Source organism: Macrobrachium rosenbergii, chromosome 5 (assembly GCF_040412425.1).
Source record: "Macrobrachium rosenbergii isolate ZJJX-2024 chromosome 5, ASM4041242v1, whole genome shotgun sequence".
Classification (NCBI taxonomy): Eukaryota; Metazoa; Arthropoda; class Malacostraca; order Decapoda; family Palaemonidae; genus Macrobrachium; species Macrobrachium rosenbergii.
The window spans coordinates 40,179,781-40,201,989 of record NC_089745.1 but is presented as its reverse complement, the minus strand read 5'-3'; the positions used below and the strand labels follow the sequence as shown (position 1 = coordinate 40,201,989).

Genomic DNA, 22,209 nt, shown 5'->3' with positions numbered 1-22,209 from the left:
TATTACCCACTTCTCTCTCTCTCTCTCTCTCTCTCTCTCTCTCTCTCTCTCTCTCTCTCTCTCTCTCTTATAGCTGAAGTTGCGGGCAGTTTCTCCATCATATCTTTGTTGTTATGCAAGTATTATAATGTTTCTATGTCGGTATTATTATTATTTCTCTCTCTCTCTCTCTCTCTCTCTCTCTCTCTCTCTCTCTCTCATAGGTGGAACTGGAAGCTATTCTCGTCCCCATCGGAAATAAAAAAAAAGATATATATCCTTGCCATTTCACAGAGGACTTAATTGTGAAAATAACCTTTTAGTTCACTTGAAACGATGAAAATGAGGATAATCTATAATGAAGGTCTGTGGTTGCCTCTGTGTTGTTTATTCATAGAAAAATAAAATGTTTAATTTTAATTTATAATTTTATTCATTAGTTGTAAATAAATAGCGTCAACTGATCTGTAGATGGGAATAAGAGAAACAACAATAAAGGGAAGAAAAGAAGCAACGCTAAAGGGAATATAAGAAACAACGCTAATGGGAATGAAATAACGCTAAGGGAAATTATAGTAACAACGCTAAAGGGAATAAAAGAAACAAGCTTAAGAGAATAAAAGAAACAACGCTAAAGGGAATAAAAGAAACAAGCCTAAGAGAACAAAAGAAACAACGCTAAAGGGAATAAAAGAAACAAGCTTAAGAGAATAAAAGAAACAACGCTAAAGGGAATAAAAGAAACAAGCCTAAGAGAACAAAAAAGAAACAACGCTAAACAAAAGAAACAAGCTTAAGAGAATAAAAGAAACAACGCTAAAGGGAATAAAAGAAACAAGCCTAAGAGAACAAAGGAAACAACGCTAAAGAGAATAAAAGAAACAAGCCTAAGAGAACAAAAGAAACAACGCTAAAGGGAATAAAAGAAACAGCGCTAAAGGAAAGAAAAGAAGGGAATAAAATAAACAGCGGTAAAGGGAATAATAGAAAAAAGCTAAAGGGAATAAAAGAAACAACGCTCAACGGAGAACAAAGACCAGATCTCCCAGAGTATTTATCAGACCATTGTCAAGACATTTTGAAAAGTGGATATCGCCCAATTCAGCCTTCTTTTACGGAAGGGGACCGGGACCTGAGTATCGCCAACCCCCAGCCCCCACCCACCGCTATTGCTTACTAAACAGCTTCTTTTCGGGGCGTTTCATAAGCCCCATCAACATTCTGGGTCCTGTTGGAAGATGGGAACTCTTCGGGTCTCGGTCTACTTGACCCTTTTTCACCTTGATCCTGGTATTGATTCTCTACGTGTGGTACAAGGTCACGTGACTTTGTACTCTTTGAGGACCGAGGGGTCTGTGGTATAACCGCTGCAGTAGTAGCGTGTGCAATACCTCTCCATTAGGAGTGGCATAATTGTTTAAATTATTTTTTCTGTGGAATATAAAGGATACGCCTATAATTTAAAAAAAACTGAAAAACGTGATAAGCTTTGTCTTACAAAGTTGAAAGAATTGTGCTGACGAAATATGACATAAGGCGTTTTTTAGTAGCGCGTGCAATTCCTCTATTACGAGTGGCATAATTGTTTAAATTATTTTTTCTGTGGAATATAAAGGATATTCCTATAGCTAAACAAAAACTGAATAACATGATAAGCTTTGTCTTACAAAATTGAAAGAATTGTGCTGACGAAATATGACATAAGTAGCTTTTCTGTAAAGGTAGTGGAAGATGATCATGTACAAACCTCTTGTGTTTGACCACGTCGACACTTTGTCGCGTGGTTACTAAGACCCTAAGGGATCTCAGAACGGTGATGGACTTGCACACACATACACACACACACAAAACACTTCCGCAAACACAAACGCTCAACCAAAACTCATCAGTCTTTTAATCACTGATATACTGGCGTTGCATCCCTGAAGTCTCAGAGACTAGTTTGAGGGGTTTCTCTTGTTAAATGCATCATTTTTTGCTCATTTTTTTCACTGTCGCTAATTTACCTTGTGACTTTGAATATCATCGGTTGGTGGCCAGCTGCTGAGTTGCCTCGTTATGTTTACCTCGTTCTTGGGGGAGAGGAGTGAACATTACACCTTCATTTGAGTGTAATAATTGCAAATTATAAGCAATGTTATCATCGTCACGATTCAAACAGAATAAAAGATGTTGAATTTGACCAGTACAGCACATGCCATTTCCTGGAGCCAATTACAGCCTGATATAGAAGAGAGTGGCTGTGTTAAATGTTGAAATAGAGTTGTGCATCCTTTATGTGTGTGTGTGTGTGTGTGTGTGTGTGTGTATGTTTCAGTCTGAATGACATGCAAGATTACAAATAAACACCCCATCTCACACACACTAACCCGCGCAGACAAAACGTCACGGGCAGAAGCGCATTACAGCGCAAACGACGAGCATTTAAATGCATGCAAAACAAGCCTTTAAAACTTGGGTAACGGGCTATAAACTCTGGCAGAAAGAGACAAGGGAGCCCCGATATGAAGATCCATAAGATCTTGCTCAGAGACAAGGAAACGTCCCACTCAAGTCGGACCTCTTTAAGATCCGGAAGTCGAGAAAGCACTTGCCTTCCTTCCCCCTTCCTACCCCCATCCTCTCCCTCCTGCCTTCCTATTCCTCATCTCCTATTCCTCCTCCTCCTCCTCCTCCTCCTCGGCATTACACGCCCTTCCCGAAGGCGGCCCTAACACGCCTACCCACTCCGGAGGCTCGTCAGCTGGCAATGGCCTTCATCTCGAGGAGGAGCCTTTATGAAGAGGTCGTTCTACAGAGAGGCTTTTGAGGAAGACTTACACAAAAGAGGCTGGAGAGGAGAGGATGAGGAAAGGCAGGAAATGCGTCAAGAGAAATGAATAGGCAGAAGTACTTTTCGGTTCACGTGTTTGATTTCATTGAAGGTTTTACTTAAAACCCTCGACCCAGATGCACGTTTTTTGAGAAAAAAAAAACTGACGTTAAGTAACAATGTTTCTTGGCATAGTAAGAACTGTTACTTACCCAAATTATAGAATATGGAAGTAAGAATTCCTTGTGAGGTAAAGGGTGGGTATCGGGTATTTTTCTTTGCCACTAATAAACATTGAACTAAAAAGTCATTGAATTATACAAACAAATGTATCCTCCACATATATGTCTCTGTCCCGAACGTTATTAGAAGCTTAGGAAAGCAACACCCTTCTATTAAAAGAGAGAGAGAGAGAGAGAGAGAGAGAATTTCCTGTTCTAGCTCTCTTCCTGGTAAACACGCCAGTGGTGGTTTGAAGGAAAGCACAGGTTTTTTGCCCTTTTGTGCGCAGCGTGGTCCTTGCAATAACCTTGCGTATTTGCAACAAATGATGATGAATCAGAATGCTAGGGAGCTGCTGAGGGCAGTAGTTACCTTGGTTGCGGTCATAAGATTACCTGAAGGACGGAAGGAAGGAATAAATTTTGAGGAGTCGTCAGACTGCATGTCGCCTTTTGTGTGTGTATGAATGTATGTATGTATGTATATTATATATTATATATATAATATATATTACATATATAATATATATGTATATTTATATATATAAATAGATACAAATACATATTTACATTATATATATATATATATATATATATATATATATATATATATATATATATATATATATATATATATATATATATACACACCCACTATATATACATATATATATATATATATATATATATATATATATATATATATATATATATATATATATATATATATATATATATATATATATATATATATATATATATATATATATATATATATATATATATATATATATATAGAGAGAGAGAGAGAGAGAGAGAGAGAGAGAGAGAGAGAGAGAGAGAGAGAGAGAGAGAGACACGGCTAGCAACTTCATCCCAAAAGCGCCTGCAGAAAGCTAGAGGGAAGCACATTCTGGTGTCACCCCTTAAAGATAAAACTGGTTGGTGAAAAACGTAAATTATAATATATATATATATATATATATATATATATATATATATATATATATATATATATATATATATATATATATATATATATATACATGAAATATCTGCAATAAAAAATTGTTTATAAGAAAGTTTTTTACATTTTCCCTTCCCCTGAAGCGACCTCAGAGTTGAACGATGCCCACGTCAATAAACTTGACTTATCTCATTTTTATATCTCCTCCTTACTCGCCCTTATGGAGGCCCATATTCATCTCACTTTTAGATCTCCTGACGCATCCTTTATGGAGGTTCAAGATTGACCTTTAAGGCTTTATATAAAAGCCGTTTTCGCACCCACGTGGCTGACCTCCAGCCCCTAGATTTCGCCACGTGTGGCGAACTGATGTTTCGCTACCTCTCTCTCTCTCTCTCTCTCTGTGCTTTGCACTCGCCTCTGCCTCTGCTGAAGTGGTTTGACCTCCGCAATTACCTCTCTCTCTCTCTCTCTCTCTCTCTCTCTCTCTCTCTCTCTCTCTCTCGGGGTGGTTCAGTGGATGTTGCTGTAGTTGGTTATGAGGGCCTTGGGATTTGCTTTTTTTTTATTATTATTGTCTCATTCCTTTTCTTCTTTTTATCTAGTATTTTTTATTATTTTTCTTTTATGTTTTCAGTCACAAGAGTTTGTTTATGCTACCTGAGATTTTTTTTAATATTGTGTCTCATCTCTTTTCCTCTCTTTTTATATATATTTTTTAAAGTATTTTTATTGTATATTTTAAGTCAGAAAAGTTTGCTTATGTTACCTGTTCAATGACAGCTTATGTACTCTGAATATCAATTCTCCACATTCAGGCTTTGCACATGCACTTAAGTATGAGACAATAGACATAAAAGAACTCACTTTATAGCTTATGTACTCTGAATATCAATTCTCCACATTCAGGCTTTGCACATGCACTTAAGTATGAGGCAATAGATATAAAAGAACTCACTTTACACACCACTAAGTGCGTCAGAGGAATTATTTTATTATTGTCCAAAAAGGACTAAAAAAAAAACAGTATATAACAATTTAACAGCGTCCCTAACTGCAAAAAAAAAAAAAAAAAAATCAGGATAATGCAAAGCAGTGCTCCGGAATCGTGTAAGTCCTTTGGTCTGTTTACCAATCATGACTGAAAGTGTCATCACTTCCTCGTGTGAGAGACCCCGTAGGGGGTTAGTGCCGTCAGACCACCTCATGTGGTGCACTGTATCACTCAATCTTTGCAGCGTCCCTTGGGTCCCTAGCTGCAACCCCTTTCATTCCTTTTCCTGTACCCTCGTTCATGTTCTCTTTCTTCCGTCTTACTTTCCTCAACCCTCTCCTAATAATTTTTTGATAGTGCAACTGCGAGGTTTTCCTCCTGTTACACCTCTAAAACCTTTTTATTGTCAGTTTCCCATTTCAGCGCTGAATGACCTCATCATAGGTTCCAGCGCTTGGCCTTTGGCCCAAATTCTATATTCTCTTGTATTCTATTCTCGTGTGAGAGAGTTGCACGTACGTGTGCCCACTGCCGAGGAAGCATCCTGAAGGCGAAAGAGTAACGCCTTGGCAACACTCATCTGTTCAAGAGTCCCAAGGTCACACTGGGTAAATATCCTGCAGTGGCGTTCAGGGACTCTTTTTGCAGCTAGTCAATGACTCCAAAATGCTTGCCTAATCACGTGACCAAAACTCCTGCGTTTTAGATGCATCTTACAATGATTTCATCTTGTAAAGATAGTTAAATAATCTTATGTTTTAGATGCCCTATAGAACGATCTCCATCTTGTAAGAATAGTTAAATAACCTTAAGATTCTTTGCTGTTTTTGTTTTGTGGTTCCGTAACTACATTGACTCCAAAATACTTACCCAAATCACGTGACCAAAATTCATTGGCTCCAAAATACCTTCCCGAATCACGTGACCAAAATTCATTGACTCCAAAGTACTTGCCCAAATCACGTGACCAAAATTCTTTGACTCCAAAATACTTACCGAAATCACGTGACCAAAATTCATTAACTCCAAAATACTTGCCCAAATCACGTGACCAAAATTCATTGACTCCAAAATACTTGCCCAAATCACGTGACCAAAATTCTTACGTTTTACTTAACTTAGAATGATTTTCATCTACTAAAACAGTTAAACAATCTCAAGATTCTTCGTGTTTAGTTTTATGACTGGAAATAACCTCAAGTTTCTTGGTTGTTTAGTTTTATGATGAGGCATACTACATCGACTCCAAAATACTTGTCCTGATCACGTGACCAAAATTCCTACGCTTTAGGTACACAATAGAGCGATCTCCACCTTGTAAAAATAGTTCAAAAAAATTCAAGATTCTTTGTTGTTTTTGTTTTATGATTGCGCTTACTGCATCCAGTCCTCCATATGTAAATTGCTGGTGGAGCCTAACGGGAGAGCGATTACGGTTTTAATATTCACACTCCTCATCCTCCACTCTTACGAGAGCTGCTTGTTAAGTATTGGTCGTGGGGGAACCCACATAGCTCATTCATTATCAAAAGTTGAGCTTAAGGTTTTTATACAGAATGTTAATAGGAAACTATATATTTATATGTTCCATCAGACTGCAAAACTGTCAATATTAGCATTTGTTATATCCTATAACACAAAAGAAAAATATGTTTTTAACTATGATGATACACAGTATATGTATATATATATATATATATATATATATATATATATATATATATATATATATATATATATATATATATATATATATATATATATATATATCACAGCAAAGCTCAATAGATATTAACACTAATTAATGACGTATAAAATTTGACTAAATATGATTTTGCAAAGATAATACCCTCCCCCAAATAATTTTATATAATTTTTAATTTAATTTATTTATTAATATATTTATTTTAAGGCTTCTACTTAAATCCTACGATTATTTTCTGATCATCCAAAACGGATAATACGTCATCCATTTCCAAATTACATGTAACCTGAGTACGCATCTCAGATTCCGAATAAACCAATAATTATCCAATGATTTTACGGACGTGATTAGCTAAAAATATTCTCCCCTTTCCGGTTAATTAGGGTCATTATTTTCGGAGAACGGAGCCGGGCATCGATCTAGCGTACGCGACGTCGACGGGATCCCATTACCCGCTCCCAGAATAGAAGAGAATGTGGGAAAATCCAATTTCTGGGGTCGATAGATTTTGTGATCATGGCTTCGTCAGATTCCTTATCGGCGGGGGGGGGGGCGTGGAGAGGACTACGTTGAAGGGGGGAGTCTGTCTTCTGAAAAGCTTTTTTTTTAAGCCTTTCGATTTTACTTTCCTTTTTTTAAATTAAAATTTTTTTTATTGTTTTCATAACATAGGAACCAAGCGCTTTTCGAGGGCGTCTAATATTACAATTTTTGGGATAAATTTCCGTTTTTTTAAAGTCTTTAGGTTTCCTTTCTGTTTTTAATTTTTTTTAAATAATTTTTATTATTTTATTGTTTTTATAACATAGGATACGATTTTTGAAGGCTTTTAATATTGCCATTTTTTGGATGAATTTTCCCATAATATCAGTAATTCTGGATTACATTGAAAGAGGGAACCTGTCTTCAGAAAAGCTTTTTTTTTAAGCCTTTCGATTTTACTTTCCTTTTTTTAAATTAAAATTTTTTTATTGTTTTCATAACATAGGAACCAAGCGCTTTTCGAGGGCGTCTAATATTACAATTTTTTGGGATAAATTTCCGTTTTTTTAAAGTCTTTAGGTTTCCTTTCTTTTTTAATTTTTTTAAATAATTTTTATTATTTTATTGTTTTTATAACATAGGATACGATTTTTGAAGGCTTTTAATATTGCCATTTTTTGGATGAATTTTCCCATAATATCAGTAATTCTGGATTACATTGAAAGAGGGAACCTGTCTTCAGAAAAGCTTTTTTTTTTTTTTTAAGTCTTTAGGTTCTACTTTCTGTTTTTAATTTTTAAGGTTATTTTTATAGTATAGACTATCGTCAACTTCCTTATGTTGAATTTAGGAATCTTTCTTCGGGAAATTTTTTTTTAAAGCCTCTAGGTTATACTTTCTCTTTTTTTATTTTCTAAATTTTTAAAAATTATTTTTATAGCATAGGCTTTCGGCAGCATCCTTACATTGAATGGGGGAATGTGTCTTCTGAAAATCTTTTTTTTATATAAAGTCTTTAGGTTATAATGTCTTCTCTTTAGTTTTTAAAAATATTCATGCACTATAGGCTTATGGGTCGCGATTTCTATTTGTAGGAAACGGATTTTGAAGGGTTTTAATATTGCATTTACGTTCTTTAGGTTCTAACTTTTCTTTTTTTGTTTTTTATTTTTATTGTTTTTATAATATAGGCTTATGGGTCATGATTTATATTTTCAGGAAGCGAATTTTGAAGGCTTTTGTATTTTGTATGGGTAGGTATTTTTTTTATCATACGGTATCAGTAATGCCTTATGAATAAAATCTCGTATATTTCAGTACAGGAACTTTTGATAAATTTAAGTTCTGAATTTTAGAACCTTTGACATATTTTAATTCTGTATTTTAGAACTTTTGATAGATTTTAGTTCTAATTTTTTGACTTTCGATAAATTTTAGTTCTGCATCTTAACACTTGATAAATATAACTCCTGAATTTTAGAACCTTTAACAAATTTCAGTTTTATAATTTAGAACTTTTGATAAGTGCTGCATTTGTATTTTAGAAATTTTGATAAATTTCAGTTCCAAAACGTAGACCTGAAATTTATCGAAAGTTTTAAAACACAAAACTAAAATACTTAAAAACCTTTGACAAATTTTAGTTCCGCATTTCAGAACCTTTGACGAAACCTACCTCTAAATTTTAGAACCTTTGACAGACTTTATCTCAATATACCAGAAATTTAGAATCCCATGAGAACGGCGCATGGAAAACGAAAAATGAATCTCGGGAACAGGGTTTTTAAACAGAGAGTAAGGACGACGAGCAGTAGCGAAGGTCAGGCTAGCGAACAAGGACAGCAGTCAACTGACTGACAGGCATCGTGACGTCATCGAGCGACGAAGCTCGCTCCACTATTATTCACCATGCATTATTCAAATCTGAGAATGAGTCCTAGCACAGACTTTAGTAGGATTTAATCCCATATCTTTATTATTTACTGTTATCTTCATTTAAGTCTCAGCACAGGATGTAATGTGATTTAATTTCTTAGATTTATTGCTTTAATTATTATTACTATCATTTACATACAATAATTGTTTCACTTATTTTTGTCGTAGCATCGGTATAGTGCTGTTTTCGAATGACGACAAAAATGTGTCTATATGTCAATGTAAACACGCTATCCGTTCACTTAGGAAGATGGGACTAAGATCATACGAAGAAGAAGAAGATAACGTTTTTGCATGGCTGTTAACATATGAAAGACGGGGTGCGAATTTACATTATATATACTGTATATATATATATATATATATATATATATATATATATATATATATATATATATATATATATATTATATATATATATATATATATATACACACACAAAAGCATGGCAAGATAATGATAATAACCCAGTGGCTGTCGCCAAAACATAAAAGCCACGCCGGAAGTGCCCCAACCCCCACCCCCTCACGAAATCGGCCCTCCTTTTATTGTCATGTTGCGGCGACACGACGAAGGCGCAGAAGGCGCCTCTACTGCTGCAACACACTTAATTATTATTATCCCCTCACGAAGAGAGAGCTCTCCTTCCCGGAACCCGCACGAACCGCAATCATAACTTTGCAGGCATCTTAGATTATCCTCCGAAACAATTTGGCCAAAGTTTTCTTTCTCGATGATAATATTCTGGTGTTTGTGTGTGTGTGTGTTGTGTTTGTGTGTTTGTGTGGGAGGGGGGAGGGGGTTAGGGGGTGTGTCTGTGTGGGAAGGAGAAGAGGAAGGGACGTAAGTCAGATAGCACTTTGCACAAGGCACTCCCAGATTCTCCGTCGGTAGTTTTATGCCTCTTTTCCATTGTAATCTCCCCTCCCCTTTCCTTCTTCCCTTCCCCCTTCTCGTTATCGTCTTCCCTTACCCTTCCAGTATATCTTGCCTTGATGAAGAGAGAGAGAGAGAGAGAGAGAGCACGAAATTCCTAAATCCTCCAAAAAAAGTGGGAAGAAAAAACATAGAACTTCTAAAATCAAAAGAGAGAGAGAGAGAGAGAGAGAGAGAGAGAGAGAGAGAGAGAGAGAGAGAGAGAGAGAGAGAAATTCCTAGATCCTCCAAAATGAGTGGGAAGAAAAACTATAGAACGTTTAAAATCAAGAGAGAGAGAGAGAGAGAGAGAGAGAGAGAGAGAGAGAGAGAGAGAGAGAGAGAGAGAGAGAGATTGGAAACTAGCAGAGCATCATAACTTAAGTCTTGCTGTCTGGGTGGCAGAGAACATTCCTTTGCCTGTAATGGGAAAGTTTCCCAATTCTGCACATTTATTTCCCCTCGTTGGATTTCTTGCCGTTACAACTCTTCTGTTTTCTTGTTTATTTTCAGCTGCTCGGTGACGCTTGTTTATTTTTTAATTTCTGACTCATTCTGGAATTATATAAAGAGAGGGAGGTGGTGGATATCATAAACACGAGAAACTTGACCAACATAGTTGCTTCATCATCGAACGACCCTTAGTTGCCTTCCTCTGACGTCGGGGCACCGCTCTTCCAACAGATGATGAAACTGTTTGTTCAAACATCGCCATAGTTCAAACGGATGTTTGATCAAACGTCAGGGAAATGCCTGTACAACGTCCATGCAACATGAGCCATAAGAAAGCCTGCATAGCTATACTTGGTAGATACAGAAACCTTTCCAACAAGCAGAGGAAAAAGAAAACAAGAAAAAAATAAACTATCAAGAAAAAGGCTGTTTGAATCGGGTATCGAACTGCTTGTCCAACCTAAACACACAAATTGTTTTCAAATTGTGACAAACACCTTGTTGGACAAGCATGTTGATAGTTCTACGACACTCCTGAATGATGATGAAACCAGTGTTCTAAGACAAGTGCGACAAAACGAAATATTGTACACTAAAACGATGTTTTTCCAACAAGTTCTAGATAAATACAATGTTCTAGAATTAATGCCTGTTCTAAGACTTCCAACGACACTGATGTTTGTTCTAGATACAATGTAGAATTTAGGCCAAAGGCCAAGCGCTGGAGCCTATGAGGTCATCCAGCGTTAAAAGGGAAATTGAGAGTAAAATGGTTTGAAAGGGGTAACAGGAGGAAAGCCTAGCAATTGCAGTATGAAACAATATTATTGTTATATGAAAGGGTGTAAAGTAAGATGGAACAAAGAATATGAACGGAGGTTACAGTAATAGGAATGAAAGGGGTTGCAGCTAGCAGCCGGAGGGACATTGCAAAGAACCTTAAGCAATGCCTACAGTGCAACGCATGAGGAGCACTGACGGCACTACACCCCTACGGGGGATGTTTGTTCTATAACTTCCTGATAGTTGATTGTTTATTTTTACGCCAAAGGGCCTTCGATATATATCCACTTTCAGGAAGCACTGAGCAAGGAATTGCGATTACATAAAGGACACCTGTCGAATTCATCTATTGCAGAAGCATGTCTCTTTAAATGTGCCTTTGTCATTGAAATTTGTTCCGTGAATTAAATACGTAAAAGGCTTTGATATTATTCTCGACTTCATTAGCGATTAACAGTGACATAGAAATGCTCTGAATTGTTCGCTAGTAATCTTCAGTTAATTGGTTAAAGTTTATATTTTTTTTTATTTTCACTTCAAATCTCGTTGAGTATGGTATGATTCATGCTTTGTAAAAAGATAAAAAAAAGAGGTTTTTGTACTCTCTCTCTCTCTCTCTCTCTCTCTCTCTCTCTCTCTCTCTCTCTCTCTCTTCTCTTATTTTATGTAACATGGGGGTGTTTGTTCTTTCACTCTGTCTCTGTCCCTCGCTTATGTAATATTGAGAAGGCGTCTCTCTCTCTCTCTCTCTCTCTCTCTCTCTCTCTCTCTCTCTCTCTCTCTCTCTCTCTCTCTCCTTATTTCATGTAACATTGAAAAGACAGAAGCGCAGACAAGAAAGGGCCTTCATAAAAAGTAAAGAAGCTTCCAAGACCCTTTTCAGCTTCACATCCAGTCATGTTACTCCAGTTCACGGAAAATTTGATTATTTTATACCAATTCATTTTTCAAGTACAATGCACTTCGTCTCTCCTTTCCTTCTCCTTGCCAGCAGGATATCAGATCCCCTGCAAAATATCAGATTCCCTGCAGAGTATCAGAGTCCCTGTAGAGTATCAGATTCCCTGCAGAGTACCAGAGTCCCTGTAGAGTATCAGATTCCCTACAGAGTATCAGATTCCCTGCCGAGTGTCAGAGTCCCTACAGAATATCAGATTCCCTGCCGAGTGTCAGAGTCCCTACAGAGTATGAGGTTCCCTGCAGAGTATCAGATTCCTTGTAGAATATCAGTGTCCCTACAGAGTACCAGAGTAACTACAGAGTATCAGATTCCCTGTAGAGTATCAAATTCCCTGTAGAGTATCAGAGTCCCTACAGAGTATGAGATTCCCTGTAGGGTATCAGATTCCCTGTAGAGTATCAGATTCCCTACAGAATATCAGATTCCCTGTAGAGTATCAGATTCCCTACAGAGTATCAAATTCCCTGCCGAGTGTCAGAGTCCCTACAGAATATCAGATTCCCTGCCGAGTGTCAGAGTCCCTACAGAGTATGAGATTCCCTGTAGGGTATCAGATTCCCGTAGAGTATCAGATTCCCTGCAGAGTATCAGATTCCCTGTAGAGTATCAGATTCCCTACAGAGTATCAGATTCCCTGCCGAGTGTCAGAGTCCCTACAGAGTATCAGATTCCCTGCCGAGTGTCAGAGTCCCTACAGAGTATCAGATTCCCTGCCGAGTGTCAGATTCCCTGCAGAGTATCAGATTCCCTACCGAGTATCAGATTCCCTGTAAAGTATCAGATTCCCTACAGAGTATCAGATTCCCTGCCGAGTGTCAGAGTCCCTACAGAGTATGAGATTCCCTGTAGGGTATCAGAGTCCCTGTAGAGTATCAGATTCCCCACAGAGTATAAGATTCTTGTAGAGTATCAGATTCCCTACAGAGTATCCGGTTCCCTGCCGAGTGTCAGAGTCCCTACAGGGTATCAGATTCCCTGTAAAGTATCAGAGTCCCTACAGAGTATCAGAGGCCCTACAGAGTATCAGATTCCCTGTAGAGTATCAGATTCCCTGCAGAGTATCAGATTCCCTGTAGAGTATCAGATTCCCCCAATAGACCAGGACACCAGACACAAACCCACATGACAGCATTGCACCTTGATACGTTATGATAACGGAATGCCCAATGAAGACGCATGTCCTCTTACTCACTTGTTTATCCATACACGCGCTGAGAGAGAACCTCAGCTTCCGGGCTGCAGCGATTAATTGAGAGGGCGAGAGACGACGAATGAGGTGGTCACATGACTAACACCATTGCCCCTACCGCCATCTTGATTTTCGTTTCTGCAGTGTCCCTCTATGTATGGTGAAAGACCTTCCTCCCAGCTTGGCTCATCATTGCCTTGACGGCAAGGAGTGTTAGTCCCCTCAAGGCCCTCTTGCTGATAGTTATTATTATTATTATTATTATTATTATTATTATTATTATTATGAGAAATAAGCGATTATTCACCTGGAACGAGCATAAAAGTCCTTGCATTGCAAAGCCTTCTCTCACGGAATGTAATGACCTTTTTTGAAAAGTGAGCAAGAAAGAGGAATAAATCAACAAAATGAAAGAAAGAAAGCGAAGAGACAATAACAATTAAACAACAATAGCATTAAATTTTAACAAAATAAAACAGATTTACCAATACGTAATAAATCTACGGTTCATCTCCATATTCATAAAATTAGCTACATGTGGCATAGCGTCGGGACACTGATGCATCCTTGCACTCTAAAACCCACATGGCTTTCATAGCACGTGTTCGCTTGCTGATGCGTCTGCTAGAAACCACATGCTCGAAATCCTTCGGTGACACACCCGTTTGTAAGTAGGCATCCTGAAGTCATGTTGAAGGTTCTCTCGTGAAGCCTTCATCTGTAAAGAAAAAGATAAGGAATGAGATAAGTATTAACGGTGGCCTTCCCCCTCCCCTCGCAGTAAAGAAGTGCAAAGGAGGATTATGAAAAGCCTACATTGGGCTGCGGTCCAAGAGTGCTATATTACACTTGGCTTTCTCTACGGTCATTTTTCTGGTGGATTGATTGAAGTTCCTTGCAGATAGCTCGGTTGTGAGAGCTGTTGACGTGCCCAGCTTTCACGAGTCATTATAATTTTATATTATATTCACGTTTACTATATATATATATATATATATATATATATATATATATATATATATATATATATATATATATATACATACATACATATACATATATATGTGTCTATCTACCTATCTATCTATCTGTCTTTATATATATTACATATATATATATATATATATATATATATATATATATATATATATATATATATGTGTGTGTGTGTGTGTGTGTATGTATATATACACACACTGTATATATTACATCCAGAGAGATGAACATCCCCTCTGATATTGCAACAAAGTATCGTAATGATTCCTATCTTCTGTAACTTTCAAATGAGCACCATATTCTTTGGAAGCCTTGAATTTCAAGTCAGTGGCCCTTGTAAGCCTGTTCCATATGAATAGGGGTTACCTCCTGAATAATAATAATAATAATAATTATTATTATAATAATAGAAAGAAAACATTGGCGTTAAAGTCTGTTTCTCAGAAACAGATAAATATAAGACTTAATCTCTGTGACAGGTTTCACCCTTCGTCAAGTTCCTGTTCCATCTGGTAGTTGAGAAACCCCCTCTTCATTCCCATTCAGCTCCCACCGGCGAACTTTAATTCCGAATTCAGCTCGGAGGAGGGCAACATCTCTCTCTCTCTCTCTCTCTCTCTCTCTCTCTCTCTCTCTCTCTCTCTCAGAGCCATCCGCAGGACACCCCTTTTCCTTCCGTTTCCCAATTTCAGCGCCCTCTCAGCTCCTGACGTCAAAGGCATATCTCTCTCTCTCTCTCTCCCTCTCGCTCTCTCTCTCTCTCTCTCTCTCTCTCTCTCTCTCTCTCTCTCTCTCTCTCTCTCATATTCTTACTCAGCTCATCTGATAATCTGCTTTCTTTATTGAGTTTCTTAGGTTTTCCGATTGATAATTTAACAAGTGACTATTACTCTCTCTCTCTCTCTCTCTCTCTCTCTCTCTCTCTCTCTCTCTCTCTCTCTCTCTCTCTCTCCCCCCCGTCAGCCCATCTAATAATCATTTTTTCTTACTGATTTTTTTCAGGTTTTCTGATTGATAGTTTAATAAGTAATCATTGTTTTTATCTCTAATTGGTCTCAAGTCCCTCTTGATGAATTTTCCTCAAAGAGGACCATTGCGTAACCTGTAGAGGATTGCCTTAACCGTTCCAAGGACCCAAAAGGGCAGTTCCAAAGTTTCTCTCGGTTTAATCGACGTTGCAGTGACGCCACAAAACAACTTCGGGAGGATCATTAACATTCACGGGGGACACATCTCAGGGCCAGAGGGAGGCATGAATGTAACACGTCAAACTGTCACTCTGGTTGTCATCTATCCCATAGGTTGGACCATTCTGGGGTTCATAGTTGTTTACAGCATTTGGTTTTGGTGGGAATTCATGAATTCACGTGGCGTCAAGGGAAAATAAAGTTTTATGGTAGTCAGGCTCAAGTTTCCACCGTTTTTCCAAATAGACGTTGATTGGTGGATTATGCGCATTAGAATCCGCCTAGGAATCATAGTTGTTTGCTGGTCTTAATTTTGATGGAAATTCTTATGCCGTCGTGGAATAATGATGTTTTATGGTTGTCAGGCCCAAGTTTCCCAGGCTTTTCCAAATAGATGTTTATTGATAGATTATGTACATGAGAATCCGCTTAGAGGTTATAGTTGTTTATAGAACTTGATTTTGATGGAACATCATGTACTGACGTTGGAAAATGATGTGTTATGTGTTATGTGTTATGGTTGTCATGCTCAGTTTTCCTAAGTTCTTCCAAATAGATGTTGATTACTAGGTTATGTACATGAGAATCCGCCTAGGAATTATAGTTGTTTATAGAACTTGATTTTGATGGAAGTTCATATGTCGTCGTGGAAAAATGATGTGTTATGGTAGTCAGGCTCAAGTTTCTAAAGCTTTTCCAAATAGATGTTGATTGGTAGATCATGTACGTGAAAATCCGCGAGGAAAGAATGACGAGTCCAGCACAAGACTTCCTTGTTTCTGATTTGTAAGCTTCACATAGGCTTCCCCCCAACCTCTCTTCTATGGAGAAGGAACACTATGGTAGCGCTCCTAAAATGTACATATTTAGGCGTAATTCATTCATGGTGAAAGGTGCCTTTGCAAGGAAATGATCATTTCCTTTTTTGGTGGGTTATGTCATGAATATTTTCGATATCAAGACTTCACACGTAAAACACTGACTTCTCGTAATATCCTGAAAACATCCAGTTAATCGTCGAAGTTTCTTTTACTTTAAATCACTTTTTCAGGATTTTAGTTTTCTGAAAAGAAAGCTATTGTGCCGGCTTTGTCTGTCCGTCCGCACTTTATTCTGTCCGCACTTTTTTCTGTCCTCACTTTTTCTGTCCGCCCTCAGATTTTAAAAACTACTGATGCTAGAGGGCTGCAAATTGGTATGGTAATCATCCATCCTCCAATCATCAAACATACCAAATTGCAGCCTTCTAGCCACAGTAGTTTGTATTTTATTTAAGGTTAAAGTTAGCCATAATCGTGCTTCTGGCAATGGTATATAGGATAGGCCACACCGGGCCGTGGTTAAAGTTTCATGGGCCGCATTATGCCGAGACCACCAGAAGACAGATCTATTTTCGGTGGTCTTGATTATACGCTGTAGCGGCTGTACAGAAAACTCTATTGCGCCGAAGAAACTTCGGCGCATTATTTACTTGTTATAAAAGAAAACAGTTTGGATTATGTTTACTCAATTGGCTATGCAAGTCATGCAACAGTGCCTTTACCCGTAAACCTGCCTTGAGGTACTCCAGCCAAGGCTACCACTGGTTTGTTGACGTCACCAGTCAATTACACCTGCTGCATCATTCATTTTTCCATAGGTGAAATATCTGTCACATGCTGGGCTCTAACCTCGAGAGTCTTTGTTAACAGTTTATCTTATTCACACGAACGAGAGAGAGAGAGAGAGAGAGAGAGAGAGAGACGTGACCACATTAATATTAATATTTCGTTAAATTCAAATACTTTGGCATATTCCAAAGCCTTGAGGCCAGTCAAGTAAGAGAAGCCCCATATACTGAAATCAAGTCAATCAAAGTCGTTTCTGTTGTGGTGAACTGAGATGCTCATTGCGAGATATGCATCGAAGAGTCACACCTTCATTAAAAGAGTCGTCATCGGGACTTGAGATTTTGCATACCTGATTAGTATTCGGCGCGCGCCCTTCCAAATGTCTAACCTTGGTGAACCCGTTGGCATACGAAAGTGACGTCAAAGGTTCAGCGTCAGGAACTCTTACCAGCCTGGACGAGGATGTTTTTGCCATCCAGGGATTGTGCTATTCGAGGAAAAATAGTGGAGCTTTCTAAGTTGCTCTTGCAACACCAAGTGGAATCCCCGCTTCCAGATGCTTGTCGTGGAAAGCATTATAAATTGCTGTAACCGGCTACGGAGGTCCTCTCCCATAACACTAGTTCCCGTAGGGGGGTAGTTCCATCAGTGTACCTCTTTGCAGCGTCCCTTCGCCCCTTAACTGCAACCCCTTTCATTCCTTTTACTGTACCTCCGTTCATATCCTCTTTCCACCATCTTACTTTCCACACTCTCCTAACAGTTGTTTCTTAGTTCAACTAGAAGGTTTTCCTCCTGTTACACCTTTCAAACCTCCTCTACTCTCAATTTTCCTTTCAGCGCAGAATGACCTCTCAGGACCCTGCGCTTGGCATCAGGCCTAAATCTCATATTCCAATTCCTTAACACTAGCTGCCAAAGGGTAACACCTTGACAAACACACCAATGAGAGATCCCAAGATTGAACCCACCGGGGTGATAATTTGGGGCCCTTTTACAGTAAAATTTTAATTTTGTCTTTGTTGACGTAAGGAGAGAACTGTGTGCTTTGGTCTACTGTGGGGAGTTGCAGTCATGGGGAAAAATAGCATTTTGGTAGCAGTCTCATTCTAAAAGAGTTAGTGAAGCAATACCTTTTAATGGGAGAAAAAGGCGCATGTTAGAAATTATACATGTAGTATAAAGTATATATATATATATATATATATATATATGTATATATTGTATTATATTAATTGTATTATATTTACACTTGGTAATTTAAATGATACTCTCTCTCTCTCTCTCTCTAATTTTAAATAATATTATAGAGGCACTTGTACTCTAACCTCACACTTTCTCCGTCCTTCCAGATCCGGATGGAGGAAACACAAATCAGGGCCTTGGTAGCAGCCGCACGCCAGATCCTCCTTGAGCAGCCGACTCTGGTGGAGCTGGAGGCGCCCGTGAACATCATAGGCGACATCCACGGCCAGTTCAACGACCTACTGCGTCACTTCGACAAACTGGGTTACCCACCTGACCAGAACTATCTCTTCCTCGGGGACTACGTTGATAGGTAAGGCTCTGTAGATTGCTACGAAGGATGACCAGTCTCCTGGGGAATGTTAGAGCCGCTTTATGTGATTTCTCTGGGCTGGTGCGTCTCTAGGAAATCGTGTAGCATTTGTTCGTATTACGGCAGAAGGAACCGCAGATCATGTTGCATTTGTTCGTATTATGACAAAAGATTGCAAATCACGGAGCATTTGTTCGTATTATGACAAAAGATTGCAAATCACGGAGCATTTGTTCGTATTATGACAAAAGATTGCAAATCACGGAGCATTTGTTCGTATTATGACAAAAGATTGCAAATCACGGAGCATTTGTTCGTATTAAGACAAGAGAAAGCGCAAATTATGTGGCATTTGTTTGTATTAAGACAGAAAGAATCGCAAATCATGTAGCATTTGTTCGTATTAAGACAAACTATTGTTCTTGCTTGAATCTTTTCTTACTGGAAGAGTAATACGTACGCTTTTACATACTGAATCGGTGAGTCAACTTCAATTACAGACTTTTCTCACTTTAAGCCTTAAAGATTACTTTGTATTTCATCACCATGAAGCAATTTTGTAACATAATTTTCAATCTGAAGGCAGTATTTTAATGTATCATTCATTAGAAAGTAAATGATTTTCCTTTTAGTTTAAGATAAGAAACATAATCGAATCGTTTGATAAAATGAATATGAAGTCAGTATTTTCATTTGTCATTCATTAAGAATTAAATGATTTGCTTTGAGCTTAAGATGAAAAAATAATTAATATAGTTATTTAGTAAAATGCCTTTTAGTTATTTCCTAGAACAAATAAATTATAACTGAAATAGAAGTATTCTTACGCCCAATATCTTTCCGTTTCAGAGGAAAACAGTCATTGGAGACCATATGCTTAGTGTTAGCATACAAAGTGAAGTATCCCAACAATTTCTTTATACTCCGAGGAAACCACGAATGTGCTTCTATAAACAGGTAAGAGGAGACTCTCTCTCTCTCTCTCTCTCTCTCTCTCTCTCTCTCTCTCTCTCTCTCTCTCTCTCTCTCTCTCTCTCACCTGCTCTTTCTTGAATTTTATATAAATGAAAAATCATTCTGAGTTAGGGTCAATATATCTCTAGGTAACTTAAGAATTTCTCTCTCTCTCTCTCTCTCTCTCTCTCTCTCTCTCTCTCTCTCTCTCTTGAATTTTATATAAATGAAAAATCATTCTGAGTTAGGGTCCTCTTTATATATCTCCACTAGGTAACTTAAGAATTTCTCTCTCTCTCTCTCTCTCTCTCTCTCTCTCTCTCTCTCTCTCTCTCTCTCTCTCTCTCACCTGCTCTTAAATGACAAATCCTGAATGAGAGCCCTTTTTATATATCTACATAAAGTAACTACAGACTTTCTCTCTCTCTCTCTCTCTCTCTCTCTCTCTCTCTCTCTCTCTCTCTCTCTCTCTCTCTACTCTTGAGTTTAATACAAGTGATAACTGAATTCGAGTCCTCTTCATTAAGTAACTTGAAAATACTAATTGTTTTACTTGTATATTCGCATGCATACGTAACCCAGACTTTCTTCTGTCTCATTCCGATAAGTGTCACCCAAACGATCTTTAATTTATTTTTTTTTCTTACCTATTTCGTCATTTTATTTCGCAGAATATACGGGTTTTATGACGAGTGCAAAAGACGGTACAACGTGAAGCTATGGAAGACTTTCACAGACCTTTTCAACTGTCTTCCTCTCGGTGAGTCAAATTTTTCATACGCTTGTGTTATTATTATTATTATTGGAGAAACGTAGCCACAGTTATGTATGGGTCCAAGTATATTTAAAAGTAAATCTATACAGAGACCTTTCGGGAATCTGTTCGATTCCCCTTTTCAGATTCTCGAAAGCTCTGTAGATATTTATTTTTTAGATATATTTGTACCCATACATAGCTGTGGATTTGTTTCTCCATTGCAAGACTCATGCTGCTATAAGTATTTATTATTATTATTATTATTATTATTATTATTATTATTATTATTATTATTATTATTATTATTATTATTATTCAGTGGAATCCTATTTATATGGAACAAGCCCACAACGGCTAAAGACTCCAGTGACTTGAAATTAAAGCTTCCAAAAAATTATAGTGTTCATTTGAAAGAATAACAGAAGGTCATAGGAAATGCAGTAAGAAGAGATCAGCTATTATAGAAAAAGATAAGTAAAACAAATTAATAAATAAACAGACGAAACTGTAAATAAATAAAGTAGAAGGAAAATTGCTTAAGAGTAGTAATGCATTGTATCTTTGCTAAAACCTTTGAGGATGTAAATTGCTAAGTCCTCTTACTCTTAATACACTGGTTATTCGTTTGGTTTTAAATTGAATTTTGAAAATTAATTACGTGTTTTTGGTCTATTAAAATTGCTTTAAAAGCTACACCTCCTGGGATACTCACGACAATTGTCTTTGGTCTATTAAAATTCCTTTAAAAGCTACTCCTGTGGGATTCTCACGACAAAATTCTTATCGGCTAGAGTATATCTTCAGGCGATATAGCCTGTTAAATATATTCGGATGAATTGTTTCAGCGACAAAGAGTACTTTCGTTATACGAGTGTAACGTCGAGCCAACATTATAGCGCAATTTCACTATTAGTAGCAGTATCTATGAACACGATAATAAAAACGTAAAGTGTCTTGTATTTCTCAATGTATATCATCACAAAAAACATGTGATTCCTGATTAGGAGCAGCATCTGTAAACAAAATAATAAATAAGCAATATGTCTTTTACTTCTCAAGTTGTATTATCGCAAAAAACATCTGATTCACGACCACTTGTCTTTCCCACAGCTGCGCTGATAGAGGGCACAATCTTATGTATGCATGGCGGACTGTCGCCAGATCTCCAGAGCCTTGACCAGGTAATGTCCTGCCTCCGTACTTGTACTGTCCGTGTCCTTGTCTGCATTTTAATTGATTTCTTTCACTGCTATGTCCGTATTCGTCACTGATTATTTGACTCTCGCTTCATTTAAGGGTCGGGCTGAATGATGTGTTCTCACTTCTACTGGGTTACTGAGAGACTGGCTTTTAGCGCTCTCTCTCTCTCTCTCTCTCTCTCTCTCTCTCTCTCTCTCTCTCTCTCTCTCTCTCTCTCTCTCTCTCTGTATATATATATATATATATATATATATATATTTATACATATAATTATATATATAATTATACTGTATATGTATATGCATTTATATATATAATATATATATAATATATATATATATATATATGATGTATATATATATAGAGAGAGAGAGAGAGAGAGAGAGAGAGAGAGAGAGAGAGACTCTCACTGATGAACAATTCTCAGACTTAAGCAACTAGAAAATTGCTAAAATGTATATCGGGCAATCATTCTATTTTCATCACAATTTCCTTAAACTGAGATAAAGCAGCTACATTTGAGAGGGGAATAGTGTATTCACTCACGATA

At 37.5% G+C, this 22,209-nt stretch overlaps 1 protein-coding gene across 1 annotated transcript in view; it reads left to right on the top strand.

Moving 5' to 3' along the window:
• Positions 1–22,209, top strand: part of LOC136838693 (serine/threonine-protein phosphatase PP1-gamma catalytic subunit B-like) — a 40,584-nt gene that overhangs the window by 15,024 nt on the left and 3,351 nt on the right. Inside the window, exons 2-5 of the mRNA XM_067104100.1 lie at positions 18,543–18,748; positions 19,598–19,705; positions 20,374–20,462; positions 21,570–21,640. Of these exons, the coding sequence (XP_066960201.1) occupies positions 18,543–18,748; positions 19,598–19,705; positions 20,374–20,462; positions 21,570–21,640 (474 nt within the window). The remainder of the gene's footprint in view (positions 1–18,542; positions 18,749–19,597; positions 19,706–20,373; positions 20,463–21,569; positions 21,641–22,209) is intronic.